We start from the raw sequence: 21,650 nt of genomic DNA, 5'->3' as shown, positions 1-21,650 counted from the left end.
ATGGGTGGGCTTCAATTACTGCTTGGGTTCTTCAGTATCAGGAGAGACCCATCATGAGTGGCCAGAAGTCGGATCACCTGGCCACCTGTCTTATAGCACCTTTCATACTGGTCTGGTATTTAGGGCTACTCATGTTCTGTCTTAACTTGTGTGTTAAGCTATGAGGGTCTCAAGCCCATGTCACATTAGATGACCATTCCAGTGACCGTAGCCTTCATTTATATAAGTCTGTCGATGGCAGTCATCGATGTGCTCCTGTGGAGCTGATCATCTAAGGTGACGTCCCCAACGACTGAGACTGGCTGAGGTGCAATCAGACAGGTTTGCTGTCCTCATTGGTCGACGGGCTCTTTGCATGTGAGAGTTCAGAACCAATGAGCATTCAGTAGGAAGTGAAATGCAGAGAAAGTGACGAGGACAAATAGATAGATAGATAGATAGATAGATAGATAGATAGATAGATAGATAGATAGATAGATAGATAGATAGATAGATAGATAGATACTTTATTAATCCCAAGGGGAAATAAGTGACAACGAAGCAAAGACACACTCAGAAGTGCATTTCTAATGCTGTTTATTCCCTTACATAACACAAGTGACAATGTGGATGGCTTTGATCCTCTCACTCTCCCTTGCAGATGTCATATGTCCCCAGAATAAGACACAGACCATAATAATCAATAACTGAACATAAAGCATTACTGCACAATCACGTAAGAGAGCCTGTCTGTCTGACGTCTCGTGTTTTATGTGCCAAAACAGAATGGAAAAATAAAAAAGTCAGAGAATGCGGATGAACTCGGCGTGCCAGTTAACCCTTTGTACTGCGCCAGTGCAGTGCCAACTTGACCAGGCAGCATCATGCAGGGGGCTCTGGCGTCACAAACAAAAGAGAAGCTCGTCTGTCTGATGTCTTGTGGAAAAAAAGAATCAAAAGGCAGATGTAGGCGTGAACCCTTCATAAAGTGCCACTCCATGAGGCAACACGCTATTGGCTGTCAGAGAAAGGGGAGTGGCACCACCTCCCAATACACGTGTCTCATTGGAGAATCCCAAACTGTCATACTTTGAGAAACAGCGGGGCTAATTACATGTGGAGCAGGCTTCTCCCAGTCTTTGCCTCCACGGTGCATGAGTTTGCTCAGAATCATTAACAAGAGTTACGCATGCCCTGCAGTGACCATGCCAGTGTCTGTCACACGGAGATGCCCACCAGGCAGTCCTAGTCTGAGACATTTGTACAGACCCTCTGTGACTCTATATTTGTGACAGACTTGATCCCATTTAAGGAAAACCCAAGTGCTCCCACTTCCCCTTTTCTGGCTCATAATCCCAACTCCCTGAAGGGGTCTTTGCCCACTTCTCAACTCAGACATCGCACTTAATTATGAAACATGAAGGCAGCATCAACATAAATGACAAAGTTCAACCACAACCAGAGGAACCTTAGAGACGAGAACAGAGCGACATGCAATTTGGTTACCGTCCACATTGGCAACATTTTAAAATGACATCTGAGCTTCAGGGCCATCTCACCTGATGAAGCGTCCACCACGACACAGCGACATCACCGGGGGGAACTGAGCTCCTCACTTCAAAGTGCTTAAGTGGAGCGGCGTCCGCGTTCAATAGAAGGTAAAAGACGTGAAGGTAGCTCTCCATAAATGCTCTGCTCCAAGGGGGTGAGGGGGTTAATCAATAAATTCATATTAATTATTATTGGAATGGTGTCTTTAATCAAGGTGACGCACCAACAGGTGACATATACTTGATTCAGTTTGATTGACCAATTAGTGCACAGGAATGTGAAGAGAGTTGATCAGAGAAACTTGGTGTCAGAAGTGGGATCTGAACACACGACCTCAGGGACTGAAGTGCAAAGTCTTATCTATCTATCTATCTATCTATCTATCTATCTATCTATCTATCTATCTATCTATCTATCTATCTATCTATCTATCTATCTATCTATCTATCTATCTATCTATCTATCTATCTATCTATCTATCTATCTATTATATAGTGCCTTTCATCTATCTATCTATCTATCTATCTATCTATCTATCTATCTATCTATCTATCTATCTATCTATCTATCTATCTATCTATCTATCTATCTATCTATCATTTTGTGCCTTTGTACGTATCTTTCTATCTATTGTTCATTTTCTATCTCTCTATCCAAAGCGACTTACATCATTTCCTGCACAACTGGTTCCTTTTCTTTTGTGTTTCCGAGTGGGGCACATGCTGGTGAGGTGAGGTGACTTGCTCAGCGTCACACAGGATTTGAGCGACATCCTCAGGTTTGAAGTCCAAGGCCCCCATCACTATGTCACACTGCCAGCCTTAATATATTATATGAAACAACAGGCTCCTCTCAAGAAGCAGCACAATAACTAAAACAAAAGAGAACTAAAAAGAAAGAAAACCCCCATCTTGGGTAAACATAAAGGAGCAGTGCCAGACCCTGTAAGGCGCTATACAGGTGTATTGCTATTGGTGTAAAGGACCCCCAGTTGCGTTTCATGGCACATGTCTGCTGACTGATTTGTTGCTGGCGTGTCACAGAGAGGGTGTGCAGCGTTGTTCATAATGGCTCCCAGTGGGTCTTCCTCCTCCAGTCCACCGCTACCTCCAGGGGGTCCAGTAGGCGTCCCATAGCTGAGCCTGCTGATTGACTCGGTGGGTCTCCCTTGACTCAAATGTGTCTTCCATGAGTATTTTGATCATTGTGATTAAAGCTGACCAACCTTCATTTTCTAATTTCCATGTTTGCCCCTAAAATGCTCGGACATGAGGGCCAGGAGTTTACCGAGGCCAGGAGAGAACACTTAAAACTGTAATTGTGCTGCCACGTGTGGTGGTCCCCTGCAGGACTGAGTTGGAGGTCCGCTCTCTGGATCATTCTGGCAGTGTGAGTTGCCGATAGCTAATGGCGGTCTCTTGAAGGAGGAGCCCACCTGGGTGTCTTTCTCGCTCGAGGGAGTGGAGTTAAGGGACATCATGTGAGACATCAAGAAGCCAGAGATTTGATTTTAGAAGCAGAGTCACTGCTGGTCCCACGTTGAACACTTCAAGCTGCCTGACCTCGGATTCCTCCCACCAGTTAGCACAACATGAAGTAAACACATGAAGATTATGAAGACCCTGCGGTTTAGGAGAGTACCCTCTTAAAACAGCCGCTCGTCTCTAATGGTGCCTCACTGGCTTGCTGTTTCCTCATCAAATTGTTGCTTGGTGATTTCACTCTGGGGGACACTCTGTGCAGATGAAGTTGGGTCTTTTGAGCTCAAATGTTTAAGGCGTAGTCGGCAGGACACTAGCAGGTCAAGGTAAGCTGAATTTCGCCTGTGTTGTTGTGTCCTGTTATGCACCAGGAGTCCTTCAGGGATCACAAACCCACTGGGATTCCACAAATCTGCGACCGTCTGGCAGGAATCGGAATGAGATATTCCTTCATGCTGGAACCTTCACGTCGATGGATCTTTTCAGAACTAAAAGTCGTTCCCTCTCAGAACTGCTCTGAAGGACCCTAATTTCACACCTTTGCTGTGAAGAGTTTTGCTCGCTCTTGCAATTCTTCAATGCTGGAGGAAGTGGGTTTGAGAAAGACGGAGGGCTACTTGTGTTTGAAGTTAACACCTGCAGTGCGTTTTGGACGAATTTGTCATCTTTTCAGTTAACAGGATGAAGTCTCATTTTAGTAACCCAGCTGACTCCACCCTGTGAGGTCAAGACCCCTCTACAGCCTGAGACCCCCCCCCCCCCAAGAAGAGGTCCATTGCTGGACTAAGCTGACCAGAGGATGGTGCTCCACCCTGCTGAAGAAGAGCCACTGAAAGAACGGCACTAGTCTGCCTCGCCGGGCACTTGTTGTGTTCTTGAAGCCCTCACCGTTGGCATCACACCATCACACCTTCTTCTTGTCTGCATATCTAAACGGGGCAACCTGGCTGGCGTCCCGACTTTTCCTGTTTTTAGGCTGTGTGAAGTGAAGCCCCCCGACACAGACAGACGCAGGAGACACAAGTGCAAGCACAGACATGCCTTCTCCATTCCCCTCAAGCTCAACACCATACTCCCCTTCTGTTTCTCCCTCTTCTTCCTCCTCCACTCTTCCTGGAAAGCTTTGTCTTCTCCCACCCATCTCTGGCTCCCTGAGTGGTCTCTGCTGGCCCCTTTTATAAGATGACTCATTTCTGGCAGCATTTCCAGATGAGGCAGATGAAGTGCCCTTAAGAGCTCAGCGGATTCTGTCGCAGCACCCCCTAGTGGCACACACGGGTACCAACAGGGCTGTATCACACTTCAAGTCCCATGGAGCCCTGTGGGAGTCGGAGGCACTACTGCCACTCAGGGCGCGGCCATCTAGCGTCCCAGGGGAGGTAACACGCTGGCCACACTCACTCCCCCAGTCCTTCTAGTGTGGAGGGGTCCCGGCCGGGTAAGGGTGCCAGCCACACCCCACAGCTGTTACTCCCCGACTTGACAACATCTCTCAGACATGGAATGAGTGTGCCAACGACCAGAAAAGACGTCTAAAAGCAGCAGTGGCGGATGTGGTATTGACTGTGCCAGGGAGATGAATATTCTGTGGTAAAGTGTGTTGGGGGTCGGGGCGCTGCCAGTTTTAAAATAAAAGCAGTTGGCATTGGTGGCAGTGTGCGCTGCAGTGGTCAGCGAGGATGTTGTCCAATCGCACATTCACACGCCAACATGATCAGATCTGCCGATTTCCTCATTGGTGCTCTGGGGGTCAAAATAAAAGCCCCTGCACCGACTGAGAGGGGGACGAAAGAAATGGAGGAAGGAAAATGAAAGGACAGAGAGAGCAGAATGACGCAGGAGCCAGAGTGGTGACGAGGTGCAAAGTGGTGGGGCTCGGGGGTGGTCTGCACCAGTGCAGTGGGGGGCCAGAGCAATTGTGGGGCTCCTAGGAATCCCATGGATGCTAAGGTAGGCGTAGGGAAGATGGAGTTGGGTGCCCAGCATGTCCCAGAGGCTGGGAGTCAAGTGTGGACCACCATCACTGGGGTCCGTGCCTAGAAGATGAGAGTGAATGCCATGGTGGTGTTACCCTTGACGTTAACGGAATATCCATCGACTTGAATTTGTGGATTTTATTGTCTTCACTGATCTTATGGGTGATTATTGTGTGTCATTTATTTGTTTGGCACACTTTTTGTTTAAATTTAAAGCACAATACTCTCTGATGTGCCAGCCTTTGTTGTTTATGTGCCCCCATTGCCGTTAAAACTGTCAGCGTCCGGGTGCAAGCAGGGATGATGCCAGCTATGGGCAGACCACTCCTGTACAAACGTGTGCCATTCATTAAAAGTGAACGCACTTTAGCTAATTCACCGGACAGGGACACATGGTAGACGGGACCACCCACCGCCAGAGGACGACATGTGACAAACGAGAGGAGGCCACTCAGCCCATCAGGTCTGTCTGTTTAGATGGCACCTGAGATGTCTGCCTCCTCAGTGTCTGCTGTCCTCCAGGTTTGTGTCATCAGTCATAAGTACAAGTCCTCGACCTGCTGGTGTTCCCCAGTGATGATGTCACTCCTTCATCTCCTGCCCAATTTTCTAAGTGACCTCTGCTGTCTTCAAAGCGAGCAACTCAAAGGCTTTTTGAAAGTCAACGTCAGGTCCATCGTTTGCTTTGCTCTTGTCAGCCATTGCAGCTGCCTGGTCAGAGGAACCTCAAGGACGGCTTTGGTGAGACCTGATAAGCTCCGGCTGCATCTCATCCCATCACCCATGCTCTCCTCTAATATCTCATTGTAGTTTCCAGAAGGAACTTCTGCTGCTCTGTCATTTCCTCATCCATTTGGTCTCCTTTCCTGAAGGCTGCGGTCACATCTGCAAACAGAAGCCACCACATCATCCCCAAGTCATTCGGATGCTGACATTGGTGATGGAGACTTTCAGACTCTGCACGGTCGCATAGTGGACACCATGTGGCATTGTCTCCCTTTGCCAGGACACTCTCTTGTGTTACACAGACACAACTACCGCCCGCGCGCACTCCTCACCCACACACACACTTCACCCACACACAGTCCTCACAAACACACGCACTGCTCACACATACCTCACGCACACACAACTCCCCACACACACACACACACACACAGTCCTCACACTCACACAGTCCTCACACACACACACACACACACAGTCCTCACACACACACAGAGTTCTCATACACACACACAAACTCCTCACACACACACAGACCTCGCACACACTCTTCACACACACACACACACACTCACACAGTCCTCACACACACACAGAGTCCTCACACACACACACACACAAACTTTGCACACACACTCCTCACACACACACTCCTCACACACTCCTCACACACACACTCCTCACACACTCCTCACACACACAGAGTCCTCACACACACACACACACACACTTCACACACACAAACTTTGCACACACACTCCTCACTCCTCAGCCCTCCCCACAGGCCTTTCTTTTCACAGATGTCGAGAGCTTCTGGCCACCTAGTGGCCAACTCGAGTAACGCCTCAGCTGGGCCTTTGGGCTTTCAGGCCTCAGCGAGTTTACTAAAAATAAAGTGTCGCGTGGTTCCTGTCGACCTGATGCTCCGCGCCGATAAGCTGACTTGTTTCCTGCTGCTTGCCAAAGTGTAAAAAGAGGCACAAAGCAGCGAGCCAGCGCAGTTTATAAAGTCAAAGAGCGAGTGACGTCAACGTGTCCTTCAAGTGGAGACCCTGTGAGTGACACACGTGTGCCGTGAGCTCAGACGAAGCACAAAGGAATGTCTGTGGGAGGCCACGTTGAGCTCCGCCGACTGCAGGTTCACAGCTTGTCCATCAGTGGTGCCCCACACAGTGCCAGCTCCTGGTTCATCAAAGGTGCCCTTCAGCTGCCCAGACAAAGCCTGGCACAAAGCAGAAGGAGAGCAACTTTCTGAAGGTGTCATCTTCAGGCTCATCCCTCCTGATGTGCACCCTGAGGTCAGAAGCTGGACAGCAATGTGGTGTGATGGGCACACGCCCTGAGATCAGGCCTCATGGTGCATTGCTGGGTCACATATGGGTACTGCATGCCAGCCCTCTGTGTGTCAACATTGTCTACTGTGAGTCAGAGAAGAAAGAAAGGAGATCAAGGGTGCCACTTCATGAATAGGAGGTCCATAGGGTGGCCCCTTTCTGTAATCATAAATGTAATGCAATTGATGGCCACCAGGAGGCGATATACTCTGGGGCCCCCTACTGTGAGATGAGCAGCTGGCATGGCGGACGTGATGGGCAAAGTGATGGGGACCTGTGAGAGAGCATCAGTGCCAGACAGTGTGGGGCATCCACCTGAAGGCCACCTGGCTTTGTTCATTCAGGCTTACCGGGCAAGGCACTGCTGGCATTTCTGTTGTTTTGATCAGACGACTGGCCTCCACTTCAGGGTGGGTTCCTCCTGTGAGGCCAATGCTGCTGTGTAGGTTCCTGCTCCTTGTGGCCTTGACCCCGAGTTGAGGGTCCGCTTTTATTGACGTTGGTACTGATTGGGTTTCCCAGTCTTCCTCTGTTGGCTCGTTTGCCCCATTGTGTGGTTCCTTCGATGGCGGTAAAGGAGTGTACTTGAACCCGGGTTCAAGTACAGACTTGGATGATGAATTGCTGCCACTGGCTCTTCCTCTGAGTCTGAGTGAGTCCAACCAGGATCTCACTGTAGAAGTGTAGGTGTCCATTCTAAGAAGGAACCACCCCTGGACCAGAAGCCCATGGAAAGGCACTGCAGAGTGGTGCTGACATGACAGATGAGTGAGGGTCCGATTTTAAACATAAGATGAAGTCAGTCAAAGTATGGCTGACAACAGGGCAGTTGTGCCACCTACCAATGAGGACATCCTTCACTTCAACAAGATGGCGAAGGGCAGGTCAGTCAGCGGCTCTCCTGCCTATCACAAGCTTGCTGCCATCTCAACCCCCTCTCTTATGTGTGTGTTGTTTCTTACTAGGCCTCTAGGGGGTGCTGTGGCAGTTCATGATGCCAACCTTTGCCAGTTTTCTGGCTTTTACAAAAAACTTTGATGTCAAATTCTTACACCAGACAAGGCTAAGAATACACACATATGTGATTAATCAACAATCTTCATTTATATAGCGCCTTTAATGTCCATTTGTATGGGGGTCCTTGTGTTGTCCTTACCCATTGGCTACTTTGTCCTCACTTTGACAGATTTGGCCCTGGTGTTCCTTTGATTTTGTGCCAGTTTTCAGACCGAATCACTTATTGCTTTAAGAAGGAGGGGAGATGATGAAGGCCACACCAAAAGTAGAGGAAGGAAGAAATAAAAAATAATAATCATCATCATCATCATCATCTCATTCTCTAGAAGATGCAGTCACCAGACATGAAAGAAAAGGCTTAGGGTGGGCAATGTGGGGCTGAGTGTGAGCCACAACTGCAGTGATGAAGGCTACGACGGAGAAAAAAATGCCACCTCACTCCAGACTATAAATCAATGGATGCCAGGCTCATAATCTGGGAGGCTCTGGTGAGACCACGCCTGGGCTCCTGTGCGCAGCTCTGGTCACCATGCAGTGAAGAGTGGCCAAATGCACCTTTGGAAAGGTGGGTGTGCGACAGGGACGTGTGCCACTGCCAACGCAGTCAGTCAGGAGTCAAGAGCGGCCATTCTGCCAAGGCGTACCAAAGTACTCACTGCAGTTGACACTTTACAGCTGGCTGGAGCTGCCAACATGTCACCTGTCCTCATCTTCTCAGCCTTCAACACCTTGTCCTTGCCACCCACTCTGACCTCAGCATCACTTGGACTTCTCTCAGCTGGTTTGATTTCTACCCTGTGGGCAGATCCTGGCATGGAGAGAGATGCCAAGGGTGAATCAGGCAAGCATGTAGGTGCCCTGTGGACTGGTGCTGGTCCGCTGCTCGTCTCTTATCATCCAGTCCTATGGTGTCTCCTGTCAGTGCTGTGCTGATGATACGCAGATGTGCCCGTCACTTGGGGACCTCCAGAGGACCACCCGGTATCAGCTGGAATCTTAGTATGGCTCGCTGATATTGCAACCTGGGCGAAGGAGCGCCACCTTCAGCTCAACCTGTCAAAGGTGGACTTCCGTGTTCTCTCAGCTTGTCGGTCTGTCCAGCTTGGCTCACCATCACTAACTAGGGTGGTGACCGATGCCCAGCTGACCTTCACTGACTTTACTGCAGTGGTCTCTCACTCTTGCAGATTCACTCTGCATAACATCCAAGAGATCAGATGGCATATGCCTGGCCAGGCTTGGGTCTTGTCATGTCGGGACCACAGCAGCACTCTGTTGGCACCAAGCCACTGCAGATGAGTCAGAAAGGCTGCGATGTACTGTACATGATATTCAGCCAGTGAGGTGGGCACACGTCACTCCTCTCTGCAGATCACTACACTGGCATCCTGTAGTGGCACACATACAGGTATAGTTCAGAGTAGTCAGCGGGTAAACACCTGTGTGCATCTAGGGACACTTGAGAGGTCCTCTGCTCCTTCTTGACCACTCAGGTCTGCTGATGCCACCTGTGCATGGTGTCAAATCTCAGGCCAGGCTCTCTTCAAGCTGCCCACCTCCATCTGAACGTCTGGCCCCCTCATTGTGTATAAGAAGCGTTTGCAGACCATCTTGTTTGGTGAACTTTGTCAGGTTTTAGAATCTGCACATTGTAACTCGCTTCTTGTCACTTGTGACGGTCAATTTTGTCCCCTTCTCTTGTCACATTTGTTCGTAAAGAGTCCCCAGACAGATGTAAATGTGCACGGGGACTTCGTGAGGAGCTTCGGAATTCTCAAGAAAAGTGAAACATGTGGGACATCGGAGTGGGGGGACACCTAGTGGGGACTGGCGTGGGCGCACTTGTGTCCACAGAAGGACATGAAGACTGCGGTCAGTGAAGAGTGCCATCTAAAGACAAATCAGAGCCGTCCTCCCATGGCAGTGCCAGCTTCAGAAGAAATTCCAGGAGAGATGGGTCATGCGTCATAAACAGAGTGGCATCTCCTGTGGGCACAGGGCAGGAGGAGGAGTGCGCCCACCCTCCCTGACCGGATGGCCTTAAAGGAAGTGGGCCTGTGGCTGCCAGTCAATGGAGAAGCAGAGAAGTTTCGGTTCTGGCCGGGGGGTGACGGCAGTTCCTGCTTAGTTTTCTTGGGACATTTCATAACTGTTTGTGGGCAGAGCTGGTGATGGAGTGACGTGACGTGACGTGGGTTTGTTGGCCCCCAGAGACCCTGAATTGGACTAAGCAGGTGTAAGGACGTCATGCAGTATCACAGAGGACACGGGTTGAATTATTTCAGGGGATGATCACAGGGACAGCAAGGCCCCCTAATGGCTGAAGCCTGCTGAATTCTTCACTATGAAGCCAGCGGGTGATCCCAGGTGGTCCTGTGCTTTCATTTAAACTGAGTGACGACTATTGCAAGGCACTATATAAATGACACTGGTGCCAACCCCCCCCCCCCCATCTCAAACATCTGAGCTCCTGACACAGAGATACTTGAGCATTGCATTTGTGATTTGGAAGATGCTTTGGATGAATGTAAATTGAATTAAATGAGTGAGCCCCCCCCCCCCCCCACTCTGGTGGGCTGTCACTAAAACTCTTCTGCCCGAGACAAACCCACAGCCTTGTGACTTCTCCGTCTTTATCTCAGTTCTCCACTAAAGAGGAAGCAAAACTATCTGAGCTCAGTGTGTGCCGGGGCCTTGGAAGGGGGGGCCGCTTGTTGTTTCCGAGATCTACAAGTAAACAGTACAGCAGGACGAGTGGCAGACATGGCAGAGGCGACGGGCGACCAGGACCTGCAGGAGAGCAGCGGCACCGGACAGCAGCCGGACATCCAGCTGTAGGTCACTTTGCCCCATTTCTTATTCCAAGTGGTGTGGGTGGCTTACTGTGTGGGGTGGGCACCGGGTCAGGGGGTTCCTCCTCCTGGGCACTCCTGGAATTTTCATTGTTTGGATCAGAGGGCTGGTGCCCCCTCCAGGGTGGGTGCCTCCCTTAAGGCCAGCGGTGCTGCGTTGGCTCTGCTCGCCGTGGCCTTCACCTGGAGATGGTGCTCGGCTGTGTGTGTGCCAGGCTGTGGCTGTTGGCTCGTTGGTCTCACTGTGGTGACAAAGGTGCACACTTGAACCCGGGGCCACTGTAGGCTCTACTGAGACTCAGCTGTTGAATTGCTGCCATTGGCTCTGAGTGAGTCTGTCAAGGGTCTCATTGTAGAAGTGGTGATGTCCTCACCAGGAAAGGCGCAATAGAGGGGTGCTGATGTGACATAAGATGAAGGGTACGAGTGGCAGAGTTTTAATAGGAGTTGAAGCCAGTCTCCTGAAAGGGGGTCCTATGTTTGGGCTTGGTCTCGGGGTCCCGCATGTCATTGTTGGCGTCTGCACCAGTGTTGAAGGAACTCCTAGAAGAGGCTCCAGTCTCGATATTTAATTTCTTTTTAAATGTCCTGTTTGTCACACCACTGGGGTCTCACTTTGAATGACCACCCATGTGGACTTTTCTCTGTTTCTGCAGCCCAGTAACACACCAAACGTGTGATCTCACAAAGTGACCTATGAGACGGCTGCTCTGATCAAGCCCCACCCACATCAACCAATCAGGGCTCTTTTACACACTTTTAATTGAGGCCTGACTCATAATCACGAGGGTCCGAGTGGGTCAGGGGGCTTGTGCTGTAAGCACCTCTACTGCTCTGGAAGACGGCACTTTTCCTAGGATTAGCAATGGCTCCTTTGTGAGCAGGACCACTGGATGCCCACCCAAGTCACCTTGATGATCATCTGGCTGTGGCTGTGGGATGGTGATGGTGAAGTCAGCTGTACTGGTAATATAAGGTGGAGGCAGGAATTGTCTTTATTATACCTGAAGGTCTGAAAATGGAAAGTCCACCTCATGAGAAGGACCTAAGAGTCATAGTGGACTCGACATGATCAGCTGACAGGCAGAAGCCATTAACAAGGCATACAGAATATCAGGTTATATAGCGTCTTGATGTGTGGAGTACAAGTCACAGGAGGTTCTGCTCAGGCTTTATAACACACTGGTGAGGCCTCATCTGGAGTCCTGGGTGCAGTTTGGGTCTCCATAAAGACATAACAGCACAAGAGAAGGTCCAGAGAAGAACAACGAGGCTGATTACGGGGTTCTACAGGGGGTGAGTTATGAGGAAAGATGAAGAGCTGATCCTTTAGGAGATGAAGAGGAGACCTGACTGATGGGTCTAAAATGATGAAGACTATGAGTCCAGTGGATTGAGACGGTGACTTTAATGTGAGTTCATCAAGAACACGGGGAGACAGTTGGAAACTCGTGATGGGGAAATTTTACACAAACATTAGGAAGAGGACCACAGACACATGGAGTAAGTGACCAAGTGGTGTGGTGGACAGGAGGACTTTAAGGACCTTCAAAACTCAACTTGATGCTTTTACAGAAGAATTAAGTGGACGGGACTGGCGAGCTGTGCTGGGCTGATGGCCTCTTCTTGTCCAGACTGCTCTAATGTTCTAAAATTTAAAGCAGTTGTGAAGCTGATCAGGGTGTCCTCACACTGCTGCTTTATGAGTGGACATTGAAATCTTACTCACACGGTACCATGCAATGCACAAGTATGGAAAAGGTCACCACTTAGGATGAGCATATCTGAAACAGACGAATCGCACCATAGATGGACACGCATGTCACAAACACGTCACCTTGTGATCATCAAGCAGGCGACAGACACACACTTTTAGCCGGGGTGAGTGAAGGCCCACAGCAGCTCCGCTAATCCCAGGGCTGCCAGGTCCTACAAAACATGTCCACCCCAAGGTCAGCTCAAAACCTGCAATGTGGTGCGACAATGCAGCCCAATAGTGCGTGTGGAGAAAGTGACACTTTAAAAGGTCACAAGGGTGGGAGTAGGGGGTCCCCCCCAGGAGATCCGGGAGCAATGGATTAGAGTGACCCCATCAAGTTAGTGACGGGCGATTCACAAATGATTTGCTCTTTTCAGTCAATCATATGAACTAACGATGAGCACAAAGAAACTGACGGCTAACGGCCATGCGAGTCCCTCCGGCGTGACGTCATCAGCGCCTTTCGGTTCGCTAACAGACGTTTGAGGCGCATGCGCAAGAAATGCCAGAATGCGAGCGGCACGATGTGTCTTATTTTACTTATGCATCTTAAATGTGTTATTATGTGCATGAAAACGTGACGAGGGTGTCGAAATGATCAGGTTAAATAAATAAATAATCATGTTTACAAATCCAGAATTATATAAAACCAACTGTATATAGATGAATAAACAATGCTATTATTCATATAGGCACTAACATATTCTGTTAGTGACCAAAATTACGTACAAACTATTAAATGATAAACTTGCGATGCAATCAGAGGGGACCACATGTCGGACTGTAAATGAATCAAACGAATCAAATCAGTAAAGTGACTCGAAACGCCCAAACCCGCGGAGCTGCGACACGGAGGGGAGGCGGTCTCTGTAAGCTAATAGAGTGTGAAAATACCGCGTTGTCATTTTTACGAAGAAGCCCACCAAGAAACCGCGACCCACGAAAGCTCCAAACCTCCCGCTGACTCCGATCAAAAAATAGCTCGACTGGACGAGCAAACTGCGCACAGAAAGCTCCTCCCATCGAGCACTGCGCCCTTCTGGTGGCTGCTGGGACTTGAAGTTCTGGCGCAGGTTCATCGTAAGGTCACGACAGCGGGCTTCTCTTCAAACAGAGAGGACATCCTCACACTTCGTCACTTGATTGGACAAGCACGTTCTGCTGTACTGCTGATTGGCTAATGAAAGTCACATTTATCAGGAGGTTCTTGGCAGGTGAAGTGACTTACCGAGGTGGCCAGTGCCTTTCATAAAGACCCCCATGCAGTGCTGTAATCATGCGCAGTCTAAATCGAGTCCCCTGTCCCCAGCAACAACATGACACATACTGTATGGTGACAGGTGCACAATTATGGAAGCTGTGAGACAAAGTGAACGGGGACTGCTGGGCCCTGGGCAGGTCACACAAGCAGCCGGACAGTCCAGCGCCACCCGCTTTGTGATCCTAAAGACATGAAGGCAGGGCGGTGACTTTGGGGAGCGCTGAAGCAGGGAGCCCAGTGGTGACAGACGGCTGGCCGGCAATTAATAATAATAATAATTCATTACATTTATATAGCGCTTTTCTCAGTACTCAAAGCGCTATCCACACAGGGAGGAACCGAACCCACAATCTCCTTACTGCAAAGCAGCAGCACTACCACTGCACCACCTGTGAGGACAATTCTCACCAATCTAACTGTCCCCATATCGTGATACTTCTGCCACGGTGCTTCACCACAAGGATGGCATTAGGCTGCAGAGTTCTGCCCCAAGTGGTCACTTTTTGTCTTCATTTCTCAGCTCTCAGAGTCCCATCAACTCGGGAGTGGCTTCCATTGTTCTGACATGTTCTACCATCTGAGTGATGGACGTCTGAAGCTCTGTTAGAGGGACCATTGGGCTCTTAGTCACCTCCCTGACCAACGCCTCTGTTGGTCAGCCGAGTCCTTGTGACTCTGAACTTGAGGCCACTCAGTGCTTTATAGAAGGTCTCACCTGGGCCTCATGACAGAGAGAGCCTTGGACTTCGTGATTTCATTTTTGTCCTGACATTACAGTGTGACACTTGTGTAAAGTCCGGCCAATGCAATGTGCCACAGGTGGGCTCCAATCAAGTTCTGGAAACTTCTTATGGAGAATCAAAGCACACAGGAGGCACAGTCTGGAGGGCTGAAGCCAGTGGTCTGAATGCTTCTGGGAAGGAGAGGTTTCAGGATTTGGTTTACAATAAATCGGTGGAACTTTCTGGTAACATGTTGTCACTTTGTCATGTTATATTATGCAGTGAGTGCTGACTGATGGGCGAAAATGGTAAATGTGTCCATGTCAAATGAATTCTACAGCACAATAAAACGTGCAAAAACTGAAGGGGAGCGTCTGAAGACTTTTCGAATCCACTGTAGTTTTCATCGAATGTACAAATGTCTCAGGCAAAGACCACTTGGCAACAAGGACGGGGGAAAAAAATCTCCCGCCTAGATTGATTCCAAAGAAAATAAATCCCTGAGGCTCAAAATGACTAACGTTTACTCAGAACATCGCGCTTACAACACGTCTGGCAGCAAATGTTACTAAAAAAAAAGTCCAAGTGAGCTCCGACATTCTGAAGATTTGGCTTTCAATTTCAAACATCCGCTCGAGCGTCGGGGGCGCGCACATCGGCTCACGTGGGCCCCCTGCTGGTACTTCGGAAAAGTGCAGCGAAAAGAAAAGACGAAATATCGTCGAAATATGCTACCGTAGCGAATATTCACACGTTTAAAAGTCAAAACGTGCAAACGTAAGCTTTTAAAAGTATTACTCGCCATCAGCCAGTGTTTTTTCTAAGGTTGCACAAATCGATATGTATGGCGACGAATGAGGTGAAATATACTGGGCATGCGCAGAACAGCTTTGGAGCACATTTTCATAGGCTGTGTGGTTCGATAGAACACCGCCATCACAGCTAGCAACTCAGAGAAGAAAGAAAGAAAGAAAGAAAGAAAGAAAGAAAGAAAGAAAGAAAGAAAGAAAGAAAGAAAGAAAGATTTTGTAATTCTTTACATTTACTTACATTCAATTTCATCTGCCCAAGCCTGTAAAAGTTCAAGTCCCTCTATAACGATTCGGCTACTCTCCATGACCGGCCTATCTATCTATCTATCTATCTATCTATCTATCTATCTATCTATCTATCTATCTATCTATCTAAACATAACCATGCAATATGTAATTCAATATGTAATATGTAATTGGTTTTCTTTCAATATTGTATTGTAAATATCCTACCGATACGTACTGTAGCCATTTAGACACAACGCTCGTTACGGTCCACGGCTCACATATGCCCCCTACTGGTATATCTAAAACGTATAGTGAAAATGCAACTCGCATTAAAGTTATCAATGAAAGAAAGAAAGAAAGAAAGAAAGAAAGAAAGAAAGAAAGAAAGCGTCGATTTTGGCACAGATGCACATTTCACTTCCTATATGTAATAATTTGCATTTATTTACAATAAACTTCTCTGCCACGCAAATCTGCCAACGCTTGTATTCTGCCCTGGTCCGTCTGTCACGATTCGACTGATTCTCCATTTTCCGCCTTTCTAGTTTGGTGTCTGCCTCCCAGTTAGGAGACCCGGGTTCGCTTCCCGGGTCCTCCCTGCGTGGAGTTTGCATGTTCTCCCCGGGTACTCCGGTTTCCTCCCACAGTCCGAAGACATGCAGGTTAGGTGCATTGGCAATCCTAAATTGTCCTTTGTGTGTGCTTGGTGTGTGTGTGTGTGCCCTGTGGTGGGCTGGCGCCCTGCCCAGGGTTTGTTTCCTGCCTTGCGCCCTGTGTTGGCTGGGATTGGCTCCAGCAGACCCCCGTGACCCTGTAGTTAGGATATAGCGGGATTGGATAATGGATGGATGGATGGATAGTTTGGTGTCATCATGAAACGTCTCCAAACTACTGAACAGAATTCCACAGCTGGTTGTCAAACATGACAGTCCTGATAAATAGTTCAGTTATTTAATATATTATAAATATCCTGTTGATGCGTACTGTAGACATTTAGATACGCAGTTAAAAAAAATGGAAATAAGAACAAATAAAACAAACAGCGCATCGACCTCCACGTCTCACCTATGCCCCCTACTGGTAGTCATGAAAATCACAGAGACGATGCCGTGGGCATTAAAGTGAACTCAAACCCGAAGTAAAGAAAGAAACAAAAAGCATCTGTAAGATCTTTGTAATCTGTTTAAAAGGCAATATATCATGCAGAGTGATACAAAGAAAGAAAGAAAGAAAGAAAGAAAGAAAGAAAGAAAGAAAGAAAGAAAGAAAGAAAGAAAGAAAGTCAACCCTTGGACTTCCCGAGGTCGGACTGCTCGGTCTATCAGTTGTGACTTTCATAATTTCCTTGACTGTTTTTCTAATCCGTGAAGGCTTCCCCCGGTCGACCACCCAGAAACACACACACACACAGAAACACACACACCAAACGCATAATCGGGGCTTCTAGTTCGAAGTGTCGGGATTGCGACATCCCTCTCATAAAAAGAGATTGCGGGGACTTCCTCGGTGCGGAGGGGCGGCTCCTGCTGTAAACCGTCGCTAGAACCCCTCGGACCACCCGCTGTGAACTCACAAAAGTGGGTGGCCTAGTGGTGAGGGTGCTGGCCCGGGCCTCAATGTGCTTGTAAATCGCATTAGAAAGGCGCTATATATACACGATGTGGTTTGTTACCCCGGTTACGAATCTCCAACAAACAAGCCCTTTCCCTTCTCAAAGGGGTCGCGTCTACCAAATAAAGGAGGTCGGTAAACAAATGCCGAGGGGCTCCAGAGGAATGCATCATCTTCGCCATTACGCAGCGCTTCTGGCAGTGGAGCAGATTCCCCGCCGCCCCCCGAGCCTCGGCCGTTCCCTTATAATGACCTCTTTATTGGTGTGACAGCAGCAGTCAAAAATGTGCCGCGTGGGGGCCACCGCTACATGCCCGCCGTGCTAATGGGGGCCAGAGCGCGCGCGCGCGCGCCGCCGCCGCCCTTTTCGTGTTTGACTTTCCGCGCTCGTGCTCGGTACAATCGGGCGCGCGGCCGTTACGGAGAAAACCGGCTCAGCTGCCTCGTGGAGGTCTCAGCTGTCCATCTATGGTCACCCAGTGGCCCCGCACGAAACATCCTTCCTTGGAGCAGGAGAGCCGCGGCTCTTAGGTTTCTTCTGGAAACTGAAATGGGCGCCAGCAAGGAGGCGACTCGCTAAGAATATCGTGGACGCGAGAGCCTCGGTATGCGAGGAGGATGCCATGGCGGTTATTTATACACCGACTGGTAGAAACGCATCGGCGCTCAGCTCTTCTGTTACCAGTTTTAAAATAAGCCCCCTGATGCTCGTGCTTTTAATGGGGGCATTGCGTGTTCTCGCGTGCCTTAACTTTGTTAAGGAGTCCCATGAAAGTGGGCGCTCTGAAAGGAACTATATGACACTAGCCGTCGCGAAATCTCCAGCGTCTCCCCTAATAAGGCCTACAGACCCCTCAGCCCAATGGCATTCCGACGGCCCTCAGACATTAACAAGTAAAGTGGGTCATAAATTCAACTTTTATGGGACACAAAGCCTTCACGCTGCGAAGCCCACCGCAATACGAACTGCGGGCGCTTCATCTCCTCGGTCTCAAGATCTCAGCAATCAGTGAACTGGAGATGTAAGGTCGGCCACTAGGGGGCGCACTGGCCCTTGTTTTCCGCTTTCTTAGAATGCGAATCGTGAAGACGTCAGGTGTGCGCGTGCGGAGCCACGGGGGGCGGCACTAGAAAGGCGCCACATGCGACCACCCCTTTAAAGGTTGACGTCAAGTCCTTAACGCTCGCATGCCGATCACAACACCACACGAGGAGTATTTTAGGTTGTGCCTCTTCAAACCATTTAAAGACAAAGAGAAATAGAATATTAAAAAAGAAGGCAGTAAAAGGATGAACTTAAACACGTGCCACATCCAGTATCAAAAAATAAGAATCAAAAATTTAATTAAATATATTTTGATGCTTTAAAATTGGGGTTGTGGATTCAAATCCCGCTACTGTGTGACCCTGAGCAAGTCACTTGACCTGCCTGTGAGCCAACTGGAAAACCAAGTAAAGAAATGAAACCAATGGTATCATAACTGTGGGTAAGTCGTCTTGGATAATGGCGTGTAAATGTAAACGTATAGCTCCCTGGGTGAGCCCCCTTATAAGCCCCCCACCCCAGTGTTGGCGTTATGATGTGTTAAAGGTTGGCTTACAGGGTCTGCGTGCAGTCCTGGGAAATTCTTAGCTGCATCTTGTAACACGCAGACAGACATCAAGTCTGCCCTCTAGCGTCTGAATTCTGTCATTGATATCCCTGACTCCAGCGCCCTCTAGCGTCTGAACTCGTTTATCAGGGCCTCAGTGTCACGTGTACAAACAGTCCAATGAAATTCTAATCATCCTGCAACACCTGGCCGTTCTCTGACAGCTTCATTATAAATAGAACAACGTGACATTGGAAGTGTCCATCATTCCTACTTGAAAAATCTCCAGACGCCTTTCCATTTAACACAAACACCTGAGTGTTATGTTGGGCAGTGCCGGCGTGATGGCAGAGCTGGCGGCCACTGACGTTTACAATGCGACTTGAGCAGAATCAAAGAGCAGCTCACAGGTGGTGGCGGATTACTGTTGTATCACTAACATTAACTATACACACAGTCCTGTGCAAAAGTAAGTACACCCCACGGAGAACACTTTTCATGCAGACAGAGCTACAGAAACTCTGACGTGACCACTCCGCCCTTACCCAGAGTTTCTGTTTCCCTGGCTCCACCCTCTTCTGACAGCATCCTTCCCTAGCTCCACCCTTTTTCTAGAAGGACTCCGCCCTTACCCAGAGTTTCTGTTTCCTTGGCTCCACCCTCTTCTGACAGCATCTCTCCCTGGCTCCACCCTTTTTCTAGAAGGACTCCGCCCTTACCCAGAGTTTCTGTTTCCCTGGCTCCACCCTCTTCTGACAGCATCTCTCCCTGGCTCCACCCTTTTTCAGAAGGACTCCGCCCTTACCCAGAGTTTCTGTTTCCTTGGCTCCACCCTCTTCTGACAGCATCTCTCCCTGGCTCCACCCTTTTTCAGAAGGACTCCGCCCTTACTCAGAGTTTCTGTTTCCCTGGCTCCACCCTCTTCTGACAGCATCTCTCCATGGCTCCACCCCTTTTCAGGGTGACATTACTAGGCTCCACCCCTTCTCAGACGTGTTTCTGACTGCCAGGTCTGTGAGGCCCCACCCACAATGTTCATGCCGTAAACACCACTGACTGACCAAGATGGCCACAACTGTCTGGATTGCAGTAAAGTAGCCGGGTGACAGCAAAGCAAGTGGTGAAATGAGAGAGATGACCGAATGTCACAAGCTGAGGACAGAAGAACTGATTGGCTTGTCAAATCCAAAATGACGCTGAGACTTGTGTTTTGTGGTGATGATTGCCCTCGATTCAGTCACAGGCTATCAAAACGTTTGGATGAGCAGCAGAAGGACTTCTGATTGATCTTCATTTGATTAAGGAAAGTCAAACTGAATGCAGTTGGTGACCCCAACGCATCGTGAGGTTCAAAAAACCCCAGAGGACCAGAGCTGGGCAGGCTGTAATGGTGGAGTGACGGTGGGGTGAATGAATCTCTGTGGTCAATTCTCTGTCCCTAGAGCACACTCTAGTAGTTCATGCCACTCACACAAACCCTGAGTCACCCTGGTGCCCTCCGAGGTGTCGTCAAAGACCTGATACCAAAGTGAGACTGCGCCTCACAGATGTCCAGTTTGCCCTCCTGCCATGCCAGTCTGTCCATCACCATCATCATCATTGTGGTAGACAGCAGGACTCGGGCATCTTGAAAACTCAATATCATATCTGATGACCTGAGACTGCTGAGCCGCTTTGGGTCGACTGGCCTGTTGTTGTCACATCTGTTGTGACCTCACAGGTGCTGTGCATTTGTGCCATCACACTATCAGTCTCTGAGCTGGGGATTCAGATGCCACCACTGGCACTAAATGAAGTCAGTATGAGTTCTGTGGCTGAGCTGCTTGAAGTTTAGTTTTGTTCTCCTTTAGCGGAAACAATCTGCTGGAGGGAAGATCCTGACAATGATGTCCCGATGCTCGGGTCGAGGGTCTTACACAGCGGTGACGTCTCTGTCCTTCCTTCCTTCCTCATTTGCACATCACATACAGAAAGCCCCTCGCTGCTTAGGCTGCCCTTTCTCAGCGGACCACTTGACACTCCAGATTGCCGGGCGTCGAGGTCGATTTTTAGCAAGAACAGGCCAGAGTGTGACTTCCGCTTCACAAGAACACCTGCAGGTGGCACCCCTGGTGACGTCCCGCTTGTGAAGCTCTTTAACTTTCATCTGCACCAGTCAACATGTAAGCAATTAGCCAGCCGCCATCCCGCCAGGGCCTGAGAAGGTCAGCCAGCAGACCCGCGGGAGGCGCAGTTCCCACAGAAAATGTTTTCACTTACATCAGCGGCGTGTAATTCAGAAGTGTCGGCCGGCGGCCCACCAGACCAGCATCAACTCCATTGTTACTTCCTTTCTGATCGCCATGCGGGAGCACAGAGATAAGCTGCCAGTCTGCCTGCTTGCTTTCTTTCTTGGTATTCTCTTCATTACACAGCGCTTTACACATCAGTGACTCTGCATTATATAGCGCCTTTCAAACTCATCACTAAGCTTTTAAATGTACTCTTTGTTTGCATCATTCTACATTATACTTCATTAAGCAATATATAGCACCTTTAAGGCTGATCCCACAAAGCTCTAAAATTTCTTTTTCTTTCTTTCTTTCTTTCTTTCTTTCTTTCTTTCTTTCTTTCTTTCTTTCTTTCTTTCTTTCTTTCTTTGCATTATTCTACATTATTTGGTGTGTAAAAGATGGGGGCGCCACTGAGCCCCAAAACCCCTGGCACACCACACTAAACAGTTTTTATTTTCACTCGTTTCCAAACCAAC

At 48.9% G+C, this 21,650-nt stretch overlaps 1 protein-coding gene across 3 annotated transcripts in view; it reads left to right on the top strand.

Annotated features, from left to right (window-relative positions):
- Window positions 1-10,738: 10,738 nt before the first annotated feature.
- lsp1a (lymphocyte specific protein 1 a) overlaps window positions 10,739-21,650 on the top strand; it is a 99,385-nt gene continuing 88,473 nt past the window's right edge. For 2 of the 3 annotated variants that reach the window (XM_051923477.1, XM_051923476.1), the window contains exon 1: window positions 10,739-10,898. In XM_051923477.1, the coding sequence (XP_051779437.1) occupies window positions 10,828-10,898 (71 nt within the window). In that variant the 5' untranslated portion in view covers window positions 10,739-10,827. The remainder of the gene's footprint in view (window positions 10,899-21,650) is intronic. The other variant, XM_028796132.2, reaches the window with a different exon arrangement.

This window comes from Erpetoichthys calabaricus, chromosome 2 (genome assembly GCF_900747795.2).
Source record: "Erpetoichthys calabaricus chromosome 2, fErpCal1.3, whole genome shotgun sequence".
Lineage (NCBI taxonomy): Eukaryota > Metazoa > Chordata > Cladistia > Polypteriformes > Polypteridae > Erpetoichthys > Erpetoichthys calabaricus.
This window is presented reverse-complemented; position numbering and strand designations above follow the sequence as displayed.